Here is a 19,134-nt window from a genome sequence, read left to right on the forward strand (position 1 = left end):
ATGTAAGTTTGTTAACTACAACAAATATGATTATTGGTACTCTACTTGTAGTAAAAGGAGCGATATCAAAAATATGGAGATTGGCATAAAAATAATATATTGAAATATTAAATAATTAAGGAAAGTATAATTTAACAAAATATGTGTATTATTACTAAAAGACTATACGATTTTTAATTGTATTAAATATGAAGAATATTGTTTTATTTGTACTAAAATGCAACTCTGGTTCCACGCTGTTCACACAACAATATGTTTGTAGAAAAATAAAAAATAAAAAATTTGGAAAAAAAAAGATAGATAGATAATCGATAGATAGATGATATAGATAGATAGATGATATAGATAGATAGATGATAGAAAGATAGATAGATGATAGATAGATAGATGATATAGATAGATAGATAGATAGATAGATAGATAGATGATAGATAGATAGATAGATAGATAGATAGATAGATAGATATGGATAGATGGATGGATGGATGGATGGATGATAGATAGATAGATGATAGATGATAGATAGATGATAGAAGATAGATGATAGATACGTAGATAGATCATAGATAGATCATAGATCATGATAGATAGATGATAGATAGACGGACAGACAGAATGACTGACTGTCTGACAAATGGACGGACAGACAGAAAATGGGATAGACTTTGCTGAGTGTGGGAAGAGTGACCCATATAAATTTTAAGTCCACAAAGCTGGAATGGTAACTTCGGTATGGTCTCCTTGAAGCCCCAATGGGGGGGAAAAGCAGCTGCTAAAATGGCTTGCAGGGAGTGAAACAATGATTCCTTTTAGCAATCTGCAAACCAAATCTACATCTCCACATTCACAAGTACAATAATGCATATCTAGCAGAAATTAAATTGCTAAATTAACACAGATCAAGCAGTAAGCCCACTGCAGTTATTTAGCCTTTGCTTTCAAGCCAACTTCTGTTCTTGTTGTTAGCTGCTCTTTTGTATTCAGGTCTGGTCTTAAAACAATAATGTAGCATTTGGGAATGAAGATGCAGCCCAATAAGCCGGCACTGGAGGACAAGATGGAGAAGACCTGCACGGCCACCATGTATTTCCCCTTGGTGCTCAGGTAGGTGGGCACAAAGGAGATCCAGACGCTGCAGAAGACCAGCATGCTGAAGGTGATCAGCTTGGCTTCGTTGAAGGCCCCAGGGAGGTTCCTGGCCAGGAAAGCCACCACAAAGCAGACAGCAGCTTGGAAGCCCATGTAGCTAAGGGCACCATAAAACATGGCGACGGAGCCTTCGTTGCATTGCAGGATGATCTCTCCAGACTGGGACTGCATATCAGACTCAGGAAATGGAGGAGAGGTTCCCAGCCAGAATGTGCAGATGACCATTTGGATGCCAGAACAAGAAATAATAATGGAGTTGGCCAAGCTCTTCCCCAGCCACTTCCTTGCCTTGCTCCCTGGCTTTGTTGCCAAGAAGGCCAGCACCACCGTGACCGTTTTGGCCAAAACAGAAGAGACGGCAACCGAGAAGATGATGCTAAAGACAGTTTGTCGGAGGAGGCAAGTGGTAGTCCTTGGCTGACCAATGAATAAGAAGGAGGACGAGAAAGAAAACAGGAGGGAGATGAGGAGGACAAAGGAGAGGTCTTGATTGTTGGCTTTGACCAAAGGAGTTTCCAGGAATTTAATGAAAATGATTAACACAAAGGCTGTGATTAAGCAGAAGAAGAGGGCAAGTGAAGTCAGGATGATCCCTAGATAGTCTTTGTAGGACAGGAAGGTTTGGATCTTGGGAAGACATTGAACTTGGGCGTTATTTGGATGCTGATCAGCAGGACACTTGCTGCAATAATCTGCATCTGAAAAGAAAACAGATGTAGCATGTAGCATGATTAAGGCCTTCCTTCTGGAATGAATATTGTATTATGCTGTTTTCCATCTGTGAGTTCTGATGATTGAAACCCAAACAGGGCATTCACTGAGAAATGCTCCTTTTCTGAGAAAATATGGAGTAAAAGGAAGCTTGCTTGAATTATTATAACAAAAAGACTTTTTCAGTAGCAATGCAATGGTAGATGAAGAGAGCTCAGAATAAAAATTTCACCAGGGAATTGACATAAGAGCCATGGTGGCGCAGTGGTTAGAATGCAGTACTGCAGGCTACTTCTCTTGACTGCCGGCTGCCAGTAGTTTGGCAGTTCACTGGCTCAAAGTTGACTCAAGGTTCTGAGGTTGGTAAAGTGAGGACCCAGATTATTGGGGACAATATGCTGACTCTCTAAACCTCTTAGAGAGGGAGTGTAAAAGCACTGTGAAGCTTTATAGCTGGGAAGTGCTATTGTTTTGCTATAAGAAAGTCAATATGGCCACAATATCTGGAAGTACACACAGCCCCTGCATTTACCTGGAATGATGAACAGGCCCCGTGGAGACTACTGGGAGAGGCGTGGTGGTGTGGGCGTGGCCAGCCAGGGGTGGCATTTGGGGGTTTGCCAAACCCGGTGATCCTTGGCTAGAGGATTACCTGAACCCTGCCGAACCCCCAGGAGCCCACCCCTGGTTTGAACCCAAATATCAGTGAGAGAGTGATGAAGTAAATAGACAGGGTGACTGCTTATGGGATGGAGGTCCACAAGCAAGGTTCTACTCTAGAGAAAGTCCATTTGTAGTACACATCTACCATGCTCTTACCATATAAGAACAGTAGGATCTCTATTATTGGCCTGGACTCTGAAGGAGGAGCTTAAAACCTTGCACTCCAAGACTGTTGAATTTTTTATTTTGATGACTGTAAATCCATTTCCTCTTGCCACATTTTTCAATGGAACAATGGGATGGAATTCTTTCATTGTAAATCTCTTGGAGCACATGTTTCAGAAGTCGAAGACAGCAATTCTTTATTTCAGAATGCACCTTAGTGATTCTTGGCCCAGTTCACAAAGTCCAGCTTTTTCTTCAGCAGGACACTTACCTTCCTGAGTCGAGATGGTCCCTTCTGCACACAAGGAACAGCCATAGCAGCAAAGCGGTTTCCCCTCCAGTACCATTTTGGCTTCTCCAGGACGACATCTTCCAGTACACCTGGAATGACGAAATGTCTAACAACAACAAAAAGACATTACCACCACATGTGAGATGCTGTCCATGAAAATGAGCTCCTGAGAAGGGAAAGATTCGGTAGGTGGCAAACCATTTTTCTTCTGGATTTTTTGTAGGATGTTTCTTGTAATCTCGTTGGAAGGACACTTGACCTAATGTTAACTATTATCTTTGTATGTAGAATAATTCTTATTGCTTCTCTATTTGATACGGAATCTGCATTTCCTCAAGAACCTCAGGATGGTGAACATAGCTTTTCCTCCCTATCTTTCCTCACAGCAACACTATAGCTTGTCTTCAGAAGTTGTGGGTGCTTCATCACTGGAGCTTTCAAGAAGAGACTGGACAACCACTTGTACTGTATGAAATGATGTAGGGTCTGCTGCTCAAGTAGGCAGTTGGACTTGGAACTCCAAGGTCCCTTCCATTTCTATTATTCTTGTTCTATGTTCTAAGCTGAGTTTTTGTGAAGGGCCCAATTCGTTTTGATGGTTGACAGTGGTCTTGCACTCAAATCTCCTTAAACTCTAGTCTATGATGCTGGAAACTGATAGAACGTGAAAGCAATCTACTCTCAAGATTGTGCTGGGTATGTGGCTGTGATTTTAACATCCAATCTTGTAAAATGCCTTGGAAGACCAAGAGGAAGAGGCAAGTTCCTCGAAGAGTTGGAAGCAGCTCTTTGATCCAGCGGTGGGGGTGGCGACCTTTAAAACAACCACTCTAAGCTGGGGCAACCGGACTAAGCTTTGTGCAGGAACGATGTTTGGATGGAATATTGTTACCGGATGAGCGATTGGCCAGCTCAAAGGTAAAAAGAATTTTTTTTAAAAAGCTTAAAAGAGGTCCCAGCGTGCAATGAACTGGATACTATTTGGAAATTTAAAAAAAGAGACACTACATGGACTTGAATGTTAACTATACATAAATTAAAATTTAAATTTTTTTTTAATTGACAAGGCGGAACATTGGGAATATGAGGAACTAATGGAAATGTTTAAAAAGTTGCGTGAAGCATTTAAGGGTGGTAAAGAAGCGGAAGTCTGGTTAGAATACAAATGAGAAGCAAGAACAAAATGTTGAAGGGAAAATAATTGAAGATAAAAAGATAAATAATTACACTGGGATTGACAGTGGAAAAAAAGTGGATAAGGGGAATATCACCCAAAAAAGAATGGAAGAGAAGTGAAGAGAAGGAAATGGGAAAAGACTGAGGGGGAGAATTAAGAGGGTAACAATTTTAAAAATTAGAGAAAGGATTCAGGGGAAAGATACAATAAATATAAAAAGAAAAAGAAGAAAATAAGAGAAAGGGAGAAAAATATGAAGAAGTGGAATTTTGGAGAGACCAAAAGAAAATGGTTAAAAGGGGAAGAATAATGGAGAGAAGGAAGGAAAATAAAGCATTTATTAGTTGATTTAAGGGAATTGTATTAATAGTAGAAATTGTATGTAAGAAGCAAACAAGAAGAAGTATATTATTTATTGTAAAATGAATTAGCAGATGTAATAGGAAATGAAGATTGGTTTAAATGTGAAAATAATTGAAATTAAGATACAAAATTGAAATGCTAGTAAATGAGGAAAATAATTAATTGATGTTGGAATAAGGAATTAGGAACTAAGGAAAATAAGAGGTGGAAGGTTAATTTAGTTAAAAGGTTTTAATATAAAAATGGAATAAGCTGAAATACATTGTTAATAATTAAAAACGGTGATGGGGATTTTGAACAATATAGTTAATAAGTGGAGAAAATATCGGGGCTGCCCGGATACCAGTGTGGAAAATATTGAATTGAAAATGAATACAACAATGGAGAGAGAATGGAAAGAGGAGTAGAGGGTTAGAAGGAGGGGAGAAGAGAGGAAGGAGAGAGAGGAATAGAAGAAAGGGAAAAGAAGAGGAAGAAAGGGAGGGGAAATAAGAGTAGGAGAGAAGGTTAGAAAGGGAGGAAGGAAGGAGGAGTGGGGGAAAGGAAGGGAAAGTTGAGAAGGAGTAGGAGAGGAGGAAAGAAGAAAGTAGAAAAGGATAGAAGAAGGGAGGGAAGGGAAAGAGAGGAGGAGAGGAGAAGAAGAATTGTTGTATCCTTTCTTTAATGATTCTCTTCCACCATTTCTTTGACAGTAGTGTAAATCTTCTCCCACAGTGAGTTGGTCATGGCGAATCGGCTGCGGCAAATTGTCATAGACCCCCGGGATGACATCATGGATCCCAAGGGATCCACAGATCACATATTGAGAATCACTATAGTCGAACAGGATTCCTTTCATATTATAGAGCAGGGGTGTCAAACTCAAGGCCTACGGGCTGGATTTGGCCCTCAGGGTGCTTAGATCTGGCCTGCGGGGCCACCCTGGAAACAGCGAAGGTGCCTCTGCCAGCGAAAATGGAGCTCGGAAGGGCCGCATGAGGCCCTCCCAAGCTCTATTTTTGCTGGTAGAGGGTTGCAGGAGGCCGGCGCAGCTGAAAATGGAGCTCGCATTTTCACTGGCAGAGGGTTGCAGAAGGCTGTCGCATCTGGAAATGGAGCTCGGGAGCCCATTTTTGTTGGCAGAGTGCTTGGGCCCCCACAGGCGCCCCACCTCGAGCTGGCCATACCCACCCTGGCCCCCTGAGGTCAAACCAGGGGTGAAATGCTCCCGGTTCGGACCGGATTGCCCAATCCGGTAGTGATGGTTGTGGGTGGTTCGGAGAACTGGTAGCAAAAATCCCTGCCCCCCATGCCCAGCTGAGCCGCGCAATCATCAGAAGCCTTTTTTCTTTTAAATGACGATCCCCGCTGAGTTGCCTGATCGGCAGAGGCTTTTTAAAAAAGCCTTGAAAAAAGAGGCTTGAAAAAAAAAACCAGCCTCTGCCGAACAGGCAACTCAGCTGGGATCATCAGAGGCTTTTAAAAGCATTTTTTTACAACCTTTTCGGCCGAAGAGGTTGTAGAAAAAATGGTTTTAAAAGGTAAAAAAAAAAAAAAGTTGGCCACGCCCACCCAGTCACATTACCCCCCCTCCAAGCCATGCCCATAGAACCAGAAGTAACAAATTTTACATTTCACCACTGAGTCAAACATAACCCCGATGTGGCCCTCAATGAAGGGTGGCCCTCGAGTTTGACACCCCTGTTTTACAGGAAAGCTTCGTTAAAAAGCCGCAATCAGAGTGTATCTGCTTTGGGGGGGAAAACAAGAAATTTATCCTGGAGGTCATCAGGCATGCAAAAGGCAAGGAGAACTCCGAAATACAGTCTTTTGACTGCACTGACTATGCTAAACTGGGGATAGCCCTTAAAAATGTAGGCCTATTGGAAAATTGCACAGTGGCTTGAAAGCGACAATTGGAATGGAACAAGGAACAACTAGTAGGAGGAGCAACTAGTTCAGATTAGGAATAGAATGTTCTCCTTAGTTATTTAACCTTTATGCAGAAGAGGTCAGGAAACATGTGGAGTTAGAAGAAACAAACATTGGAATTCAACTTGCCAGGGAAAAAAAACATCATCAAAAGACCTCCAAGGTTCCTTCCAACTCTTGTTATTCTATTATACTTGGTGATATACTGAACCAGGTGCCACCTATATTATACCTTGTGCGTTTGTTTTTCCTTGCCTAAATGTAGAACCTTACTTTTTTTCCAGTGGTGAAAAAAGTAAGGTTCTACATTTAGGCAAGGAAAAACAAAATGCAGTATATGTGGTACCTTGCTCAATAGTAGTAACTGTGATAGGGATCTTGGAGTCCTAGTGGACAATCAGTTCAATATGAGCCAGCCAATGTGTGCAGCAGCTGCCAAAAAAAGCCAACACAGTTCTAGGCTGCATCAACAGAGGGATAGAATCAAGATCACGTGAAGTGTTAATACCACTTTATAATGCCTTGGTAAGGCCACGCTTGGAATACTGCAACATTGTTGTCACCACAATATAAAAAAAGATGCTGAGACTCTAGGGCCGTGATGGGGAACCTATGGCATGTGTGCTGGAAGTGGCACACAGAGCCATCTCTCCACGCAAGTGAGCCGTCGCCCCAGTGGTGAAATGTAAAATTTGTTACTACCAGTTCTGTGGGCGTGGCTTGGTGGTGGTGGGGTAATATGACTGAGTGGGCATGGCCAACTTTTTTTTTTTAACTTTGAAAACCATTTTTTCTACAACCTCTTCAGCCAAAGAGGTTGTAGAAAAAATGCTTTTAAAAGCCTCTGATGATCCCAGCTGAGCCTCACGATCATCAGAGGCTGTTTTTTTTTTACTTTTAAAAGCATTTTTTTGGCCATTTTGTAGAAAAAATGCTTTTAAAAATTAAAAAAAAGCCTCTGATGATTGCGCGGCTCAGCTGGGCAATGGGGGGGGGCAGGGATTTTTGCTACCGGTTCTCCGAACCACCCGCCTCCATTGCTACTGGATCGGGCGATCCGGTCCAAACCGGGAGCATTTCACCCCTGTGTCACCCGTTGCTCTTCCGGGTTCTGGTGTGCCAGCTAGCTGGTCTTCACATATGCACATGTGAAGACCAGCTCACCGGTGAGCTGGAACCTGGAAGAGCAATGGGTGCACGCATGTGCACTGGATGGCTGCTCTTCTGGTTTCCTGCACTCCCGCATGCGTGAAGACCAGCTGCCGGCATGCTGGAACCCAGAAGAGCAAGGGGTTACAGCTCATGTGCCCAATGATGCGGAGAGGAGATCCTAGCAGTCGCTTCCTAGGGGAGCAGAGCTGTTGGCCAGGATGTGAATGCTGAGGGGCTGGCAGCGGTTCTCACGCTGCTGCTTCTGGCCAGGATGCTGGAGGAGGAGGAAGAGCTGTCGTCATCAAGCTGCCCAGCTCCTCGCACATGGAGATGCCTCCAAGGGCCCAGCTCATAAATGGGGGAGCAGCTGTGGGGGCCAGCCGATCGTTCCTACCCCTCACCCTGCAGCTGCCGCTGCTGCTTTCCTGGGGCAGTGGGGCTGCGCAGGAGCTGAGTCTGGGTGGGAGGAACGTCTGTCCGGTGCCAGGGTAAGAAGCACGCTGGTGGGGTAGTGGTTGCATTCTCTTGGCAGAAATGGCGGGAGGGGGAGCTGTGCTGGCATTTAAGTCATTAGCTGTCATTTGCTTTTGCTGCCCAGCTCTTGCCTTCTAAGTACTTGATAGACTGATGGTAAATCAGCACTCCTGTTGACTGATGAGGGGCCTGTTTCCTAGGCTTCGATCACTTCCCTGGCTGTTTTTGTGCCTGCTCGTCCAACAAACTTAGTAGCTGGAAAATCGAATGTGTGTCCTCTTTCATTTCAGTATGTTTAAATATAATACTCTCTATATACTACTTTTTAAATTGACATTCTACTGTTTTTGAACTTTAACAAATTAAAGGAAAACTATTAGAATTTCACCCAAATAAGATGGATGGATTACACCTACCTGGCTAAAATGCCTGGACCACCTCTCCTGATCAAGGATGAAATTGGTCTCTGAGGAGCCCCAATGCCTGCGTATTTCTCCAAACTTGGTGGCCCGGGTAGATTGGTTCGAGAAGGTCTCCCATTTCACAATATCAAAACTGGCACTCAACTCCCCTTTCTCATCCAAATACACGCCTTCCAGAGAGGAGTTGTAGAACTGGGTGTTTCCCAGAAAAGAATGAAGCTAAAGTCAAGACAATTAATCATGTTCAGAGAACAGGAAACCAAGTCTAATAATTCCATCTGCCTGTAAAATCTTAGGGCTAATAGAAATTATAATCTTAGAATTGGTTTTTCTAATGGTTTTTTTATTTTTAATTGCTTATTTGTAAGTGTTTCTTATTCTTGTCTTTAATTGTGTGAACCACCCAGAGATAGGCATGTGAGATGGGTATTTATGTCATGTAATTTAATTTAATTTATTGCATTTCTATGCCGCCCAACTTCCAAGGGACTTTTTATTTATTGAATAAATACAATAAATAAAATCATCAGCAGCAGCTAAGGAAAATAGGTGACCGTGGAACATTGCAAGTATAGGTGGTCCTTGAGTTATGGCCACAACTGAGCCCAAAATTTCTATTACTAAGCAAGACATTTCTGAAGTGAGTTTGGCCCCATTTTACAATTTTTCTTGCCAGAGTTGTTAAGTGAATCAGTGCAGTTAAGTTAGTAATATGGTTGTTAAGTGAATCTGGCTTCCCCGTTGACTGTGTTGTCAGAAGGTCGCAAAAGGGGATCACATGACCCTGGGACACTGCTACCGTCATAAATATGAATTAGTTGCCAAGTGTCCAAATTTTTATCGTGTGACCATGGAGATGCTGCAAAGGTCATAAATGTGAAAAATGGTTGTAAGTTACTTTTTTTCAGTGCCATGGTAACTTCAAATGATCACTAAATTAACTATTATAACCTATCTAGCAGAAAAAAGGGAATGGTAGAATATTGGAAGGATAGTGAATAAATCTATGGAGTTTCTCAGATATCGAGGTCATGGTTGTTCCAAAGGTACTTTTTTCAAGAGGCAACTGGACTTTCTGGTTTTTCTTTGAAGATGTTTCACTTCTCATCCAAGAGGCTTCTTCAGCTCTGACTGAAATCCTTCCATTCCCCATCAACCAGTCAGAGCTGAAGAAGCTTCTTGGATGAGGAGCGAAACGTCTTCAAAGAAAAACCAGAAAGTCCAGTTGCCTCTTGAAAAAAGCACCTTTGTGATGATAGTGAAGAAGGAAGTTAGCATAGCAGGAAGCCTTACTGAGTAATGGAGAGACCAAACTGGTCTACAAGAAACACCAAATGATGAACGGAAAAGGGACATGATAAGGCAGGGGTGTCAAACTCAAGGCCTGCTGAGTGCTTAAATCTGGCCTGCGGGGCCGCTCTGGAAACAACGAAATTTGGAATTAAGTTTCAAATAGTAGGCAGAGCAGGTAACAACAAGACCTGGCCATGGCTAAGAGAAGGAAAATCGAAGGAAGAGACAGAGGGCTACCGTATTTTTCGGAGTATAAGACGCACTGGAGTATAAGACGCAGCTTAGTTTTGGGGGAGGAATTTAGGAAAAAAAAGTCTGCCTACCAGGTATTCATCGGGCTAGCGTCCTTAGTCTGGTCAACTTCAGCACATCAGTTTGCTGGTTTTCATCCCCTGCTTGGGGATAAAAAACAGGTTCTAAAGCACAGCTGATCTTTGGAGAGAGCAGCAATGAGAAAAGCAGGCAAACCACGGAGATTGCTTCACTCCCTAGCGCCTCGTTAGGGGTGAAAAAAAACTTCACAGCTGAGAGTTGGAGGGAGCAGGCAAAGCACTTTTTAAAAAATTTGATTTATATGCCGCCCTTCTCTGAAGACTCAGGGCGGCTTACAATGCGTTAAGCAATAGCCTTCATACTTTTGTATATTTATATAAAGTCAGCTTATTGCCCCCACAATCTGGGTCCTCATTTTACCTACCTTAGAAAGGATGGAAGGCTGAGTCAACCTTGAGCCTGGTGAGATTTTGAACTTGCAGTAATTGCAGGCAGCTGATGTTAATAACAGTGCTTTAGTCTGCTGCGCTACCAGAGCTCCTTCATTCCTAGTGCCTTGTTAGGGCTGGAAAAAAGTTTCAAAAATGCTACATTCGGAGTAGAAGACCCACCCAAATGTTCAGCCTCTTTTAGGAGAGAAAAAAAGTGCATCTTATACTCTGAAAAATACGGTAATTTTGGCTGCGCAAGACCAAGCCTTAACAACAAATGCACACAAAGCCAGAATTGAAAAGACAGTGACAACAGCAAACACGAACTCTGCCAACAAGCTAAAGAAACAGGGGACAAGCCAGTTAGCGAGCTGCAAGAAGATCACACAGACTGACTACAAACAATTGCGCCACGGAGAAGCAACAGTGGTGTATTGCAGCATCTGCAAGAAATACCATTTGCCTTCAAGCAACAACTGGCGGGACCAAAAAATGAACAAAGGAACAGAAAACGAAGAAATGAAAGTGTTCTGGGACTTTAGATTTCAAGCAGACTACCACCTGCCACATAACACCCCAGACTTAACAATTGCTATTTCCCAACTTATTCCTGCTTTTCCATTGTTCTGGTATCTTTTTTTTTTTTGGTAAAACAGTTGGTGTTTTCTTCACTGTGCTGTGCTTCTTCCTTTAAACCTTTCTCTTGATATTGAAGGCTTCCCCACTTCCTTCAAGTGGAGACTTAGTGTGCATGTCCTCTCTTTCTACTCCACTATTTGAGGAAGATTATAACCATGACGCCAGGGGTGGGTTCTACTTACCTTTACTACCGGTTCACAACGGGACCGTGCATGTGCGCTTCCTTCGCTCGTGCACACGTGCGTACTTCTGCTCATGCGCAGAAGCTTCCTGATGACGTCCAGGTCGGTGGGCAAAGCCTCCTGCCAGTTTTACTACCGGTTCGCAAGAACCGGTGCAAACCGGGGGCAACCCACCACTGCATGACACTTAATCTTGCAACACAAAAGCAGTTTAGCAAATGCACTAGTGAAATTGGGACATTCCTCCCAGTGTTTAGCCCCCAAACTTTCCATAACCTAAACATTAGGCAATAGAAAAAGATGGATTGGTCCAAGTGTTGCCTCGGGGACATGAAGACCCAGCCTAGGAGACACAAGAAACAGAACGTTCTTCAAGAAATTACAAAATGGATTTCTTTGAAACCTCCTAAAATTTAGCTCACCAGAACACCTCAACTGTTCTCAACCTTGGATGACAGCTCAACAAAGCAGGATGACCTGTCAGGGGAAAAAAAATTCTACCTGCCATGCTGGAATACTATGTGATCTCAGACCGTCTTCACTTCCAGGTCTTATCCTGTGGGTTCTCCAAGACAGGGCCCTGTCGATGGCCCTCGCCACAGCCTGCACAAGACTGGAAATGTGGTAGCTGTCCCTGAAAAAAATGTTGTCCACAAACTCTTCACTTGGGAGCTCCAGAATCTCCTGCTTCTTGCATCTTCTCCTCCATTTGACTGACAATGCGGGCTTTGAAAGCAAGCATTCAAAGGCTGCCAGTCCAAATTCGTTCATAGTATCAAAAAATGTTTGAAAATTGTCATTGCTAACCTTTTTCTCCCGATGACATACAAAAGAGAAAAAGCCATGGATTTGCTTGTCAATGAAAAGGTCATAACCAAAATTCAACGTGAGGTCCCACAAAGCTGTTGTGATCCAGATTTTCCCCACAATGGGGATCCTATATATCCTAGAGACCATGATCTGTAAAGTTTTTATGATGCCATAAAAGAAACGCACCTCCCCATAATAAATGAAGACAGTGACATTATTCCACATGAATAATGTTTCAAGGGGCAAGGATGGGATTGCGACCTGCAGTCCTTGAATCGTCAATGAGAAGGCAACACAAATCTCATTCCTGCTTAAGATTGGGCTCAAAGTCCTCATGAACCTTTCTCCGTTATACGTGTCTGGAGAAACAAGACTCACCCAGTTCCACCCAAAATGCTGGAGTAATTTGGCAATCATATGGTACAGATATTCTTCTTTGGGGACCATCCGATAGACAAATGGGAACTGGATTTTATTACTCAGAGCTGCAGAAACAAAACCATAGCTTACCTAAGGAGGAGCAGAAAAAAGGATTTCCTGAAGAAATGAGGATGCAGGTAAAAGAGAGAGAGACAGGAAGGCCCGCCTAGGAGAGATTCAAATATTGGCAGCTTGGGAACCTCATTCCAACTGAGCCACCCTCTTGTCATACATTGTCTGGGCAGCTACTAATGTGGATGCTGAGGGAGTTTCGAATTACTGACATCATTTGAGCAGACAGAACAACAAATTTATTACGACCATCTCATTCAGAACGAGCCGCTGTGAGAGGATGACTAGATTTTTATCCTCTGTCCATCCTGAGATAGCACTGAACTCCTTCCCCCTGCCGTGAGAGGGCAAGGGAGACCAGTTTCTTACCCACACTGAATTTATTACTCGTCTGCCTCAAGACTCTTACATCAGACTGTTGGACTAGACCCAAATGCTATACCCATCTGACTTACTAGATGTATTTGGCGACCGAACTCTTGGCATTGCGAGATTCCCCTCTCTCGCAAATTTGGCTCTCCACATTATCGAGGGCCTACCTTGATGACGGATTTTGGAATCCCGAGAGGTGGCACAGTGCTAAGAGGGGATTAAGGGCTTTCTTATCTAATTTTCTAACCAAAATTTTAATGGCTTCTGAAAGGGGGGTGGGTATAAACAGGGTGGATCATGTGGATTTGTGGGGCAATCCACAGAGGGAGGGATTAGCAAATAATTTTCCAAAAGTGAAGCCAAAGTCAACACAAAATTACATCATAGGAAACTTGGAACTGGGAATAGGCAGACTTAATACTGGCATGGAAATGGGCTGTTCCATCAAGGTTATGGTTGGGAGGGGCAGATATGGTGGGAGCAGGAGGCCACATCATGTCAGGAGGGTACGCACCCACTATCTTCAAGCGGTGGCGTGCTCCAACCTCCAAAGCTCTTCTCGTTCCTTGGGTTGCTCAAGGTCTCAGAGCCCGAGTCTTAGGCTGATGTTATGCAACGCCAGGTCCGCGGCTAACAAAGCCCCCCTCATTTGTGACCTAATTCAGGAGGGGAAAGCGGACCTGGCAGGTATTACAGAGACCTGGTTGGGCAATGAAGGAGGGATCCCCCTCGTAGAAATGTGCCCACCAGGTTTCCGTGCATTCCATCAGCCAAGGACTCGGGGCAGGGGTGGAGGTGTGGCGGTCATTATAAAGGAAGGTCTTGACCCTAGGGAAGTCACTGTCCCACAGACAACCGGATGTGAGTCCCTCCTCGTGAAGTGGGGTTATGGGTTACAGATGGGCCTGTTGATTGCATACCTGGCTCCCTGCCACTTATCAGCAGCCCTGCCTGAGCTCCTCAACGTAATAGCCGAGGTAGCAGTTGAGACTCCTAAGCTACTGGTTATGGGAGATTTCAATCTGCCATCCATTGGTGAAATATCTGATGGAGCTCGGGAGTTTATGGCTTCCATGACGGCCATGGACCTGACCCAATTAGTTCATGACCCTACTCACACGGGGGGACACACTCTGGACTTGATCTTTATCTCTGACCAGTGGCTGAATAGTCTAGATATAGGGGATATAGTCATCGAACCCTTGTCACGGTCAGACCATTCTCTCCTTAAGCTTGACCTTCTGATCACTACAACCCACTGCAGGGAGGCGGAATCAATTAAATGGTTCCGCCCCAGGCGCCTGATGGATCCTGATAGGTTCCAGATGGAGCTTGGGCCATTTCCTGAAACCTTGGCTCATGATTAGGCTGAAGACCTAGTGGCGTCCTGGGATAGGATGGCCACTGATGTTTTAGATTGGGTCGTGCCTTTGCGGCCTCTGACCCGGCGTCGAACCTACCCAGCTCATTGGTTCTCTGATGAGCTGAGGGGGATGAAATGTCGCAAAAAGATGCCTAGAGAGCAGTTGGAGGATCAGCCATTCCGAATCCGACCGAACACTAGTGAGATCTTATATTAAGACCTACTTAGTGGTGATAAAAGCGGCAAAATGTAACTATTTTTCCGCTCTTATTGCATCAGCAGATAATCGCTCAGCCACCTTGTTTAGGGTTAGCCTCTCTCTACTCCAGCTGAGAGCCCGGGAAGACCCTCTGCAAGGACGAGCTGAGGATTTTGCACAATATCTGCACGATAAAATTGCTCAGATTCGGGAAGGCTTGGACTCTAACTGGGTTAATTCGGATGAAATGATGAGGGCAGATCTTGAGGGCATTATCTGGGATGAGTTTGATACTGTGACTCCTGAGGACATGGACAGGTTACTGGGGAAGCTGAATGCGACCACATGTTTATTGGACCCGTGCCGTTCCTGGCTAGTGCTGGCTACCCGGGAGGTTACACGTAGCTGGCTCCAGAGAATTATTAACACTTCTCTGAGCGAGGGATTCTTACCTCCCACCTTGAAAGAGGCGGTGGTGAGACCCCTCCTTAAGAAGCCCTCTCTAGATCCAGCTGTTTTGGCAAACTACCGTCCAGTCTTCAATCTTCGCTCTTTAGCCAAGGTTGTCAAAAGTGTGGTGGCATGACAGCTCCCACAGTACCTGGATGAAGCTGTCTATCTAGACTCATTCCAGTCTGGCTTCAGGCCTGGATACAGCAGAGAAACAGCATTGGTCGCATTGGTTGATGATCTCTGGAGGGCTCGGGATAAGGGATGTTCCTTTATCCCGGTCCTATTAGATCTCTCAGCGGCTTTTGATACCATTGATCATGGTATCATGCTGCACTGGTTGGAGGGGCTGAGAGTGGGAGGCACCGTATTACGGTGGTTCTCGTCCTACCTCTCTGACAGGTCGCAGTCAGTGTTGACAGGTGGACAGAGATCAACCTCGAGGCCCCTTACTTGCGGGGTGCCACAGGGGTCGGTCCTCTCGCCTCTCCTGTTCAACATTTATGTGAAGCCGTTGAGGGAGATCATCCGTGGATTTGGGATGTGATGTTATCTGTATGCTGATGACACTCAGCTGTACATCTCCACCACAAACCACCCCAATGATGCCCTTGAAGTGATGTCCCGGTGCCTTGAGGCCGTACGGATCTGAATGGGGAGAAACAGGCTTCAATTCAACCCTTCCAAGACTGAGTGGCTGTGGCTGCCAGTGTCCCGATACAGTCAGTTAGTCCCATCACTAACTATTGGGGATGAGTCATTGACTCCCGCAGAGAAAGCTCGCAATTTAGGCATCCTCCTGGATGCACGACTGTCTTTAGAAGATCATATAACAGCCGTGGCCAGAGGAGCTTTCTATCAGGTTCACCTGATTTGCCAATTGCATCCCTTTCTAGACCGGGACTCATTACGCACAGTCACTCAAGCCCTCGTCATTTCCCGACTTGACTACTGCAATGCTCTCTATATGGGGCTCCCCTTGAAGTGCACCCGGAAGCTCCAACTGGTCCAGAATGCGGCCGTGCGAGTAATTATGGGAGCAACATGGCACTCACATGTAACACCTCTTCTACGCGAGCTGCACTGGCTTCCGGTGGCCTTCCGAGTGCGCTTCATGGTATTGGTTCTTACCTTTAAAGTGTTCCATGGCTTAGGATCTGAGTACTTACGTGACCACCTGCTGCAACTGATAACCTCCCACCAACCAATACGCTCTCACAGAGTAGGCCTACTAATAGTACCATCATTAAAACAACGTCGTCTAGTAGTTCCAAGGGAGAGAGCGTTCTCTGTGGGGCCACCTCCTCTTTGGAACAAAATACCCCCTGGAATACGAATAATCCCAGATCTTCGCACTTTCTGACGTGCCCTGAAGACCTTTCTGTTTCAACAAGCAGGGCTAGCATAAACATCTAAATTCTATGCCAAGGTCTTAGCAGATACACTAAGTTGACTCAATTTATTATTTACTGTTTATAAAAAAAATATATTATATGTATATGAAATCTTATTCTGTTCACCGCCCTGAGTCCTTCGGGAGAAGGGCGGTATAGAAATTCAATAAATAATAATAATAATAATAATAATAATAATAATAATAATAATAATAATAAAGGAGGCCTTTTAAAGACAACTAAAACAAAAGCAGAATATAAGAAAGAAGTAATTGAGCAGCAAGCTGAAAATTGGAAACACAAAGCTCTGCATGGCCAATACTTGAAAAGTATTGAAGGCAAAGCTGACCAGAAACTAACTTGGAACTGGTTAAGATCAGGAGTACTGAAAAAAGAAACAGAAAGCTTTATTTTGGCAGCTCAAGAACAAGCCCTAGCCACAAACTGTATGAAGGCAAAAATTCAACATGTTACCACCAACAGCAAATGCCGCCTCTGCAATGAAAAAGAAGAGACAGTTGACCACCTGATCAGTGGGTGCAGCAAAATTTCACAAACTGACTACCTACAACGCCATAACCGTGTTGCTAAAATCATTCACTGGAAATTGTGCCAGAAGTTTGGATTTGAGTACAGCAAAAACCACTGGGAACATCAGGTTGAGAAAGTTTTAGAGAATGAGAAACTCAAGATCTTGTGGGACTTTAGGATTCAGACTGACAGGCACTTGGTCCACAACACACCTGACATAACAATAGTTGAAAAGAAAAAAGTATGGTTCATTGACATTGCAATACCTGGTGATGCACGAATTGAAGATAAGCAGCAAGAAAAAATCACAAAGTACCGGGACTTACAAATTGAAGTTGAGCGACTGTGGAAAAAGAAATCGTGTGTTGTCCCGATTGTAATTGGAGCCCTCGGAGCAATACCCAAAGGGCTACCCCGCTATTTAGAAATTCTAAATTTGCCGGACTTGAACATTTTGACTCTACAAAAAACCACCTTACTCGGAACAGCTTACATCCTCCGACGATACCTTAACAGTTCCTAGGTCCTTGGTTAGGACTCGAGCTGCTGAGCTATTAACCAGCCTCAAAGGCTGTGAATCTCACTAAAGATTAACCAATAAATAATAACAATAATAATAATAATAATAATAATAATAATAATAATAATAATAATAATAAACCTTTCTCCTTTTTGAGATAGAGAGATGGAGCTGCAACTGGAATGGATACTTTGCAGTTCAGTGGTGGGTTCCTACCGGTTTGCCCAGGTTCGTGAGAACCGGTAGCGGCGGTGGTGGGAGGCTCCGCCCACCACCTGGATGTCATCACGTGTTCACGAGAGCGAACCAGTAGCGAATGTAAGTGGAACCCACCCCTCTTGCAGTTCCCAAAAGAGAAAGACAGACAAAGAGAGAAGAGGGAAAATAAGAGAAGAACTGGTTCACAGACCAGACCAAACCAAGCACCCCAACTATATGGTTTAGAACATAGTCACTTCTTCTTTCTCAATTGAACAAATATTCTGTAGAAAAAAGAATGGAAGTATTGGATAGATCAGAAGATTGACTATGGAATGGTGTTCCAGAATTGCATTATGAGGTTCAAAGAACCGAAGTTACAGAATGACCAGGTTAAAAAAAGAAAAAAAGATACATGTTCAAGTGAAAGCAGGACACCATTCCTTTGGAGATCCTTCTATGCATGTTCGAGCACTTAAGCAGGGAACACAAGAAGACCCTTCATTGGGACAATTTCAAGAAACAAAACTCAGCGCAGGAACACACTGAGCTTCTCAAATGTCTACAAGGGTAGAATATATACTGTATTTTTCGGACTATAAGATGCACCGGAGTATAAGACGCACCTTAGTTTTTGGGGAGGAAAATAAGAAAAAAAGCTGATTGGCAGGTGGATGGCCTCCCAGAATACCCCCAATAAGCTGTTCCCAGAGGTGAACTTTAGAAACAGGTTCCTCCCTTCAAGATTCTTTTTTCAGCCTCTGAAACCTCCCTTTAAGTGGTTTTTTTCAGCTTCTGAAACTTCAGTTTCAGAGGCTTTTTTTTCAGCCTCTGAAACCTCCCTTCAAGAGGCTTTTTTCAGCCTCTCAAACCTCCCTTCAAGAGGCTTTTTTCAGCTTCTGAAACCTCCAAAGTTTCAGAGGCTGGGTGGGGCTACATTCAGTGTATAAGACACACCCAAATTTTCACCCTCTTTTGGGGGGGAAAGGTGTGTCTTATACTCTGAAAAATATGGTAGGTAGATCCTCAAGCATTCCTGTCCTTGTCTGGCCCCAGCACTGTCCTTTTTAGACAGAAGGGCAAATCAAGCATCTCCAGGCACCCCTTGGCTTCTCTAGGCCAATCAGAGGACCCATTTCCAGCCTACCTTTCTTCATACCTGTGGGATTTTGTAGATGCTGGACATGATTGAAATCTGACTGGAAGCATCCGACTCCACTCCTTCAATTATCACCATGAGATTGCTTGCTCTTCCACAGCTGTAGTTGGGAACACTTGCTTCCCCAGTTGAGAGGAGGTCTGCCATGGCATCGTAGGTCATCCCAGCCTCATAATAATTATCATAGAAGTTGTAGCCCAGAGTGACATTGGGTAGGAGCTTGGGATTTTGGTTGATCTCCTTGGTGGCAAAGAAGAAGGACAGGAGAAACCAGAAGATAAATGGTCCCACTCTAAAGTAAAACACAGGTATCATCCAATCATTTTCATCGCAAACCAATTTATGATAT

General features: G+C 43.9%; 1 protein-coding gene and 1 pseudogene across 1 annotated transcript; one reads left to right on the top strand and one right to left on the bottom strand.

Annotated features, from left to right (window-relative positions):
* Positions 1-921: 921 nt before the first annotated feature.
* On the bottom strand, positions 922-18,947 carry LOC148116021 (vomeronasal type-2 receptor 26-like). The gene is made up of 5 exons (XM_087884726.1): positions 18,786-18,947; positions 11,799-12,617; positions 8,474-8,698; positions 2,960-3,086; positions 922-1,847 (listed from the first exon to the last, which is right to left on the bottom strand). The coding sequence occupies exons 1-5, from the start codon at positions 18,945-18,947 to the stop codon at positions 922-924; spliced, it is 2,259 nt and encodes a 752-aa protein (XP_087740852.1).
* On the top strand, positions 13,577-15,119 carry LOC148116022 (uncharacterized; annotated as a pseudogene).
* Positions 18,948-19,134: the final 187 nt, after the last annotated feature.

The sequence above is a fragment of the Pantherophis guttatus genome, chromosome 2 (genome assembly GCF_059756535.1).
Source record: "Pantherophis guttatus breed Tessera chromosome 2, ASM5975653v1, whole genome shotgun sequence".
Classification (NCBI taxonomy): Eukaryota; Metazoa; Chordata; class Lepidosauria; order Squamata; family Colubridae; genus Pantherophis; species Pantherophis guttatus.

What these genes read in the sequence shown, in the direction of transcription:
- LOC148116021 (XM_087884726.1), bottom strand. Translation starts at nt 18,947, where the DNA reads ATGACCTACGATGCCATGGCAGACCTCCTCTCAACTGGGGAAGCAAGT. An exon ending in GCATCTACAAAATCCCACAG is followed by an intron (nt 12,618 to 18,785) that starts GTATGAAGAAAG and finishes GCTCCTCCTTAG; the next exon opens with GTAAGCTATGGTTTTGTTTC. An exon ending in ATAGTATTCCAGCATGGCAG is followed by an intron (nt 8,699 to 11,798) that starts GTAGAATTTTTT and finishes TCTTGACTTTAG; the next exon opens with CTTCATTCTTTTCTGGGAAA.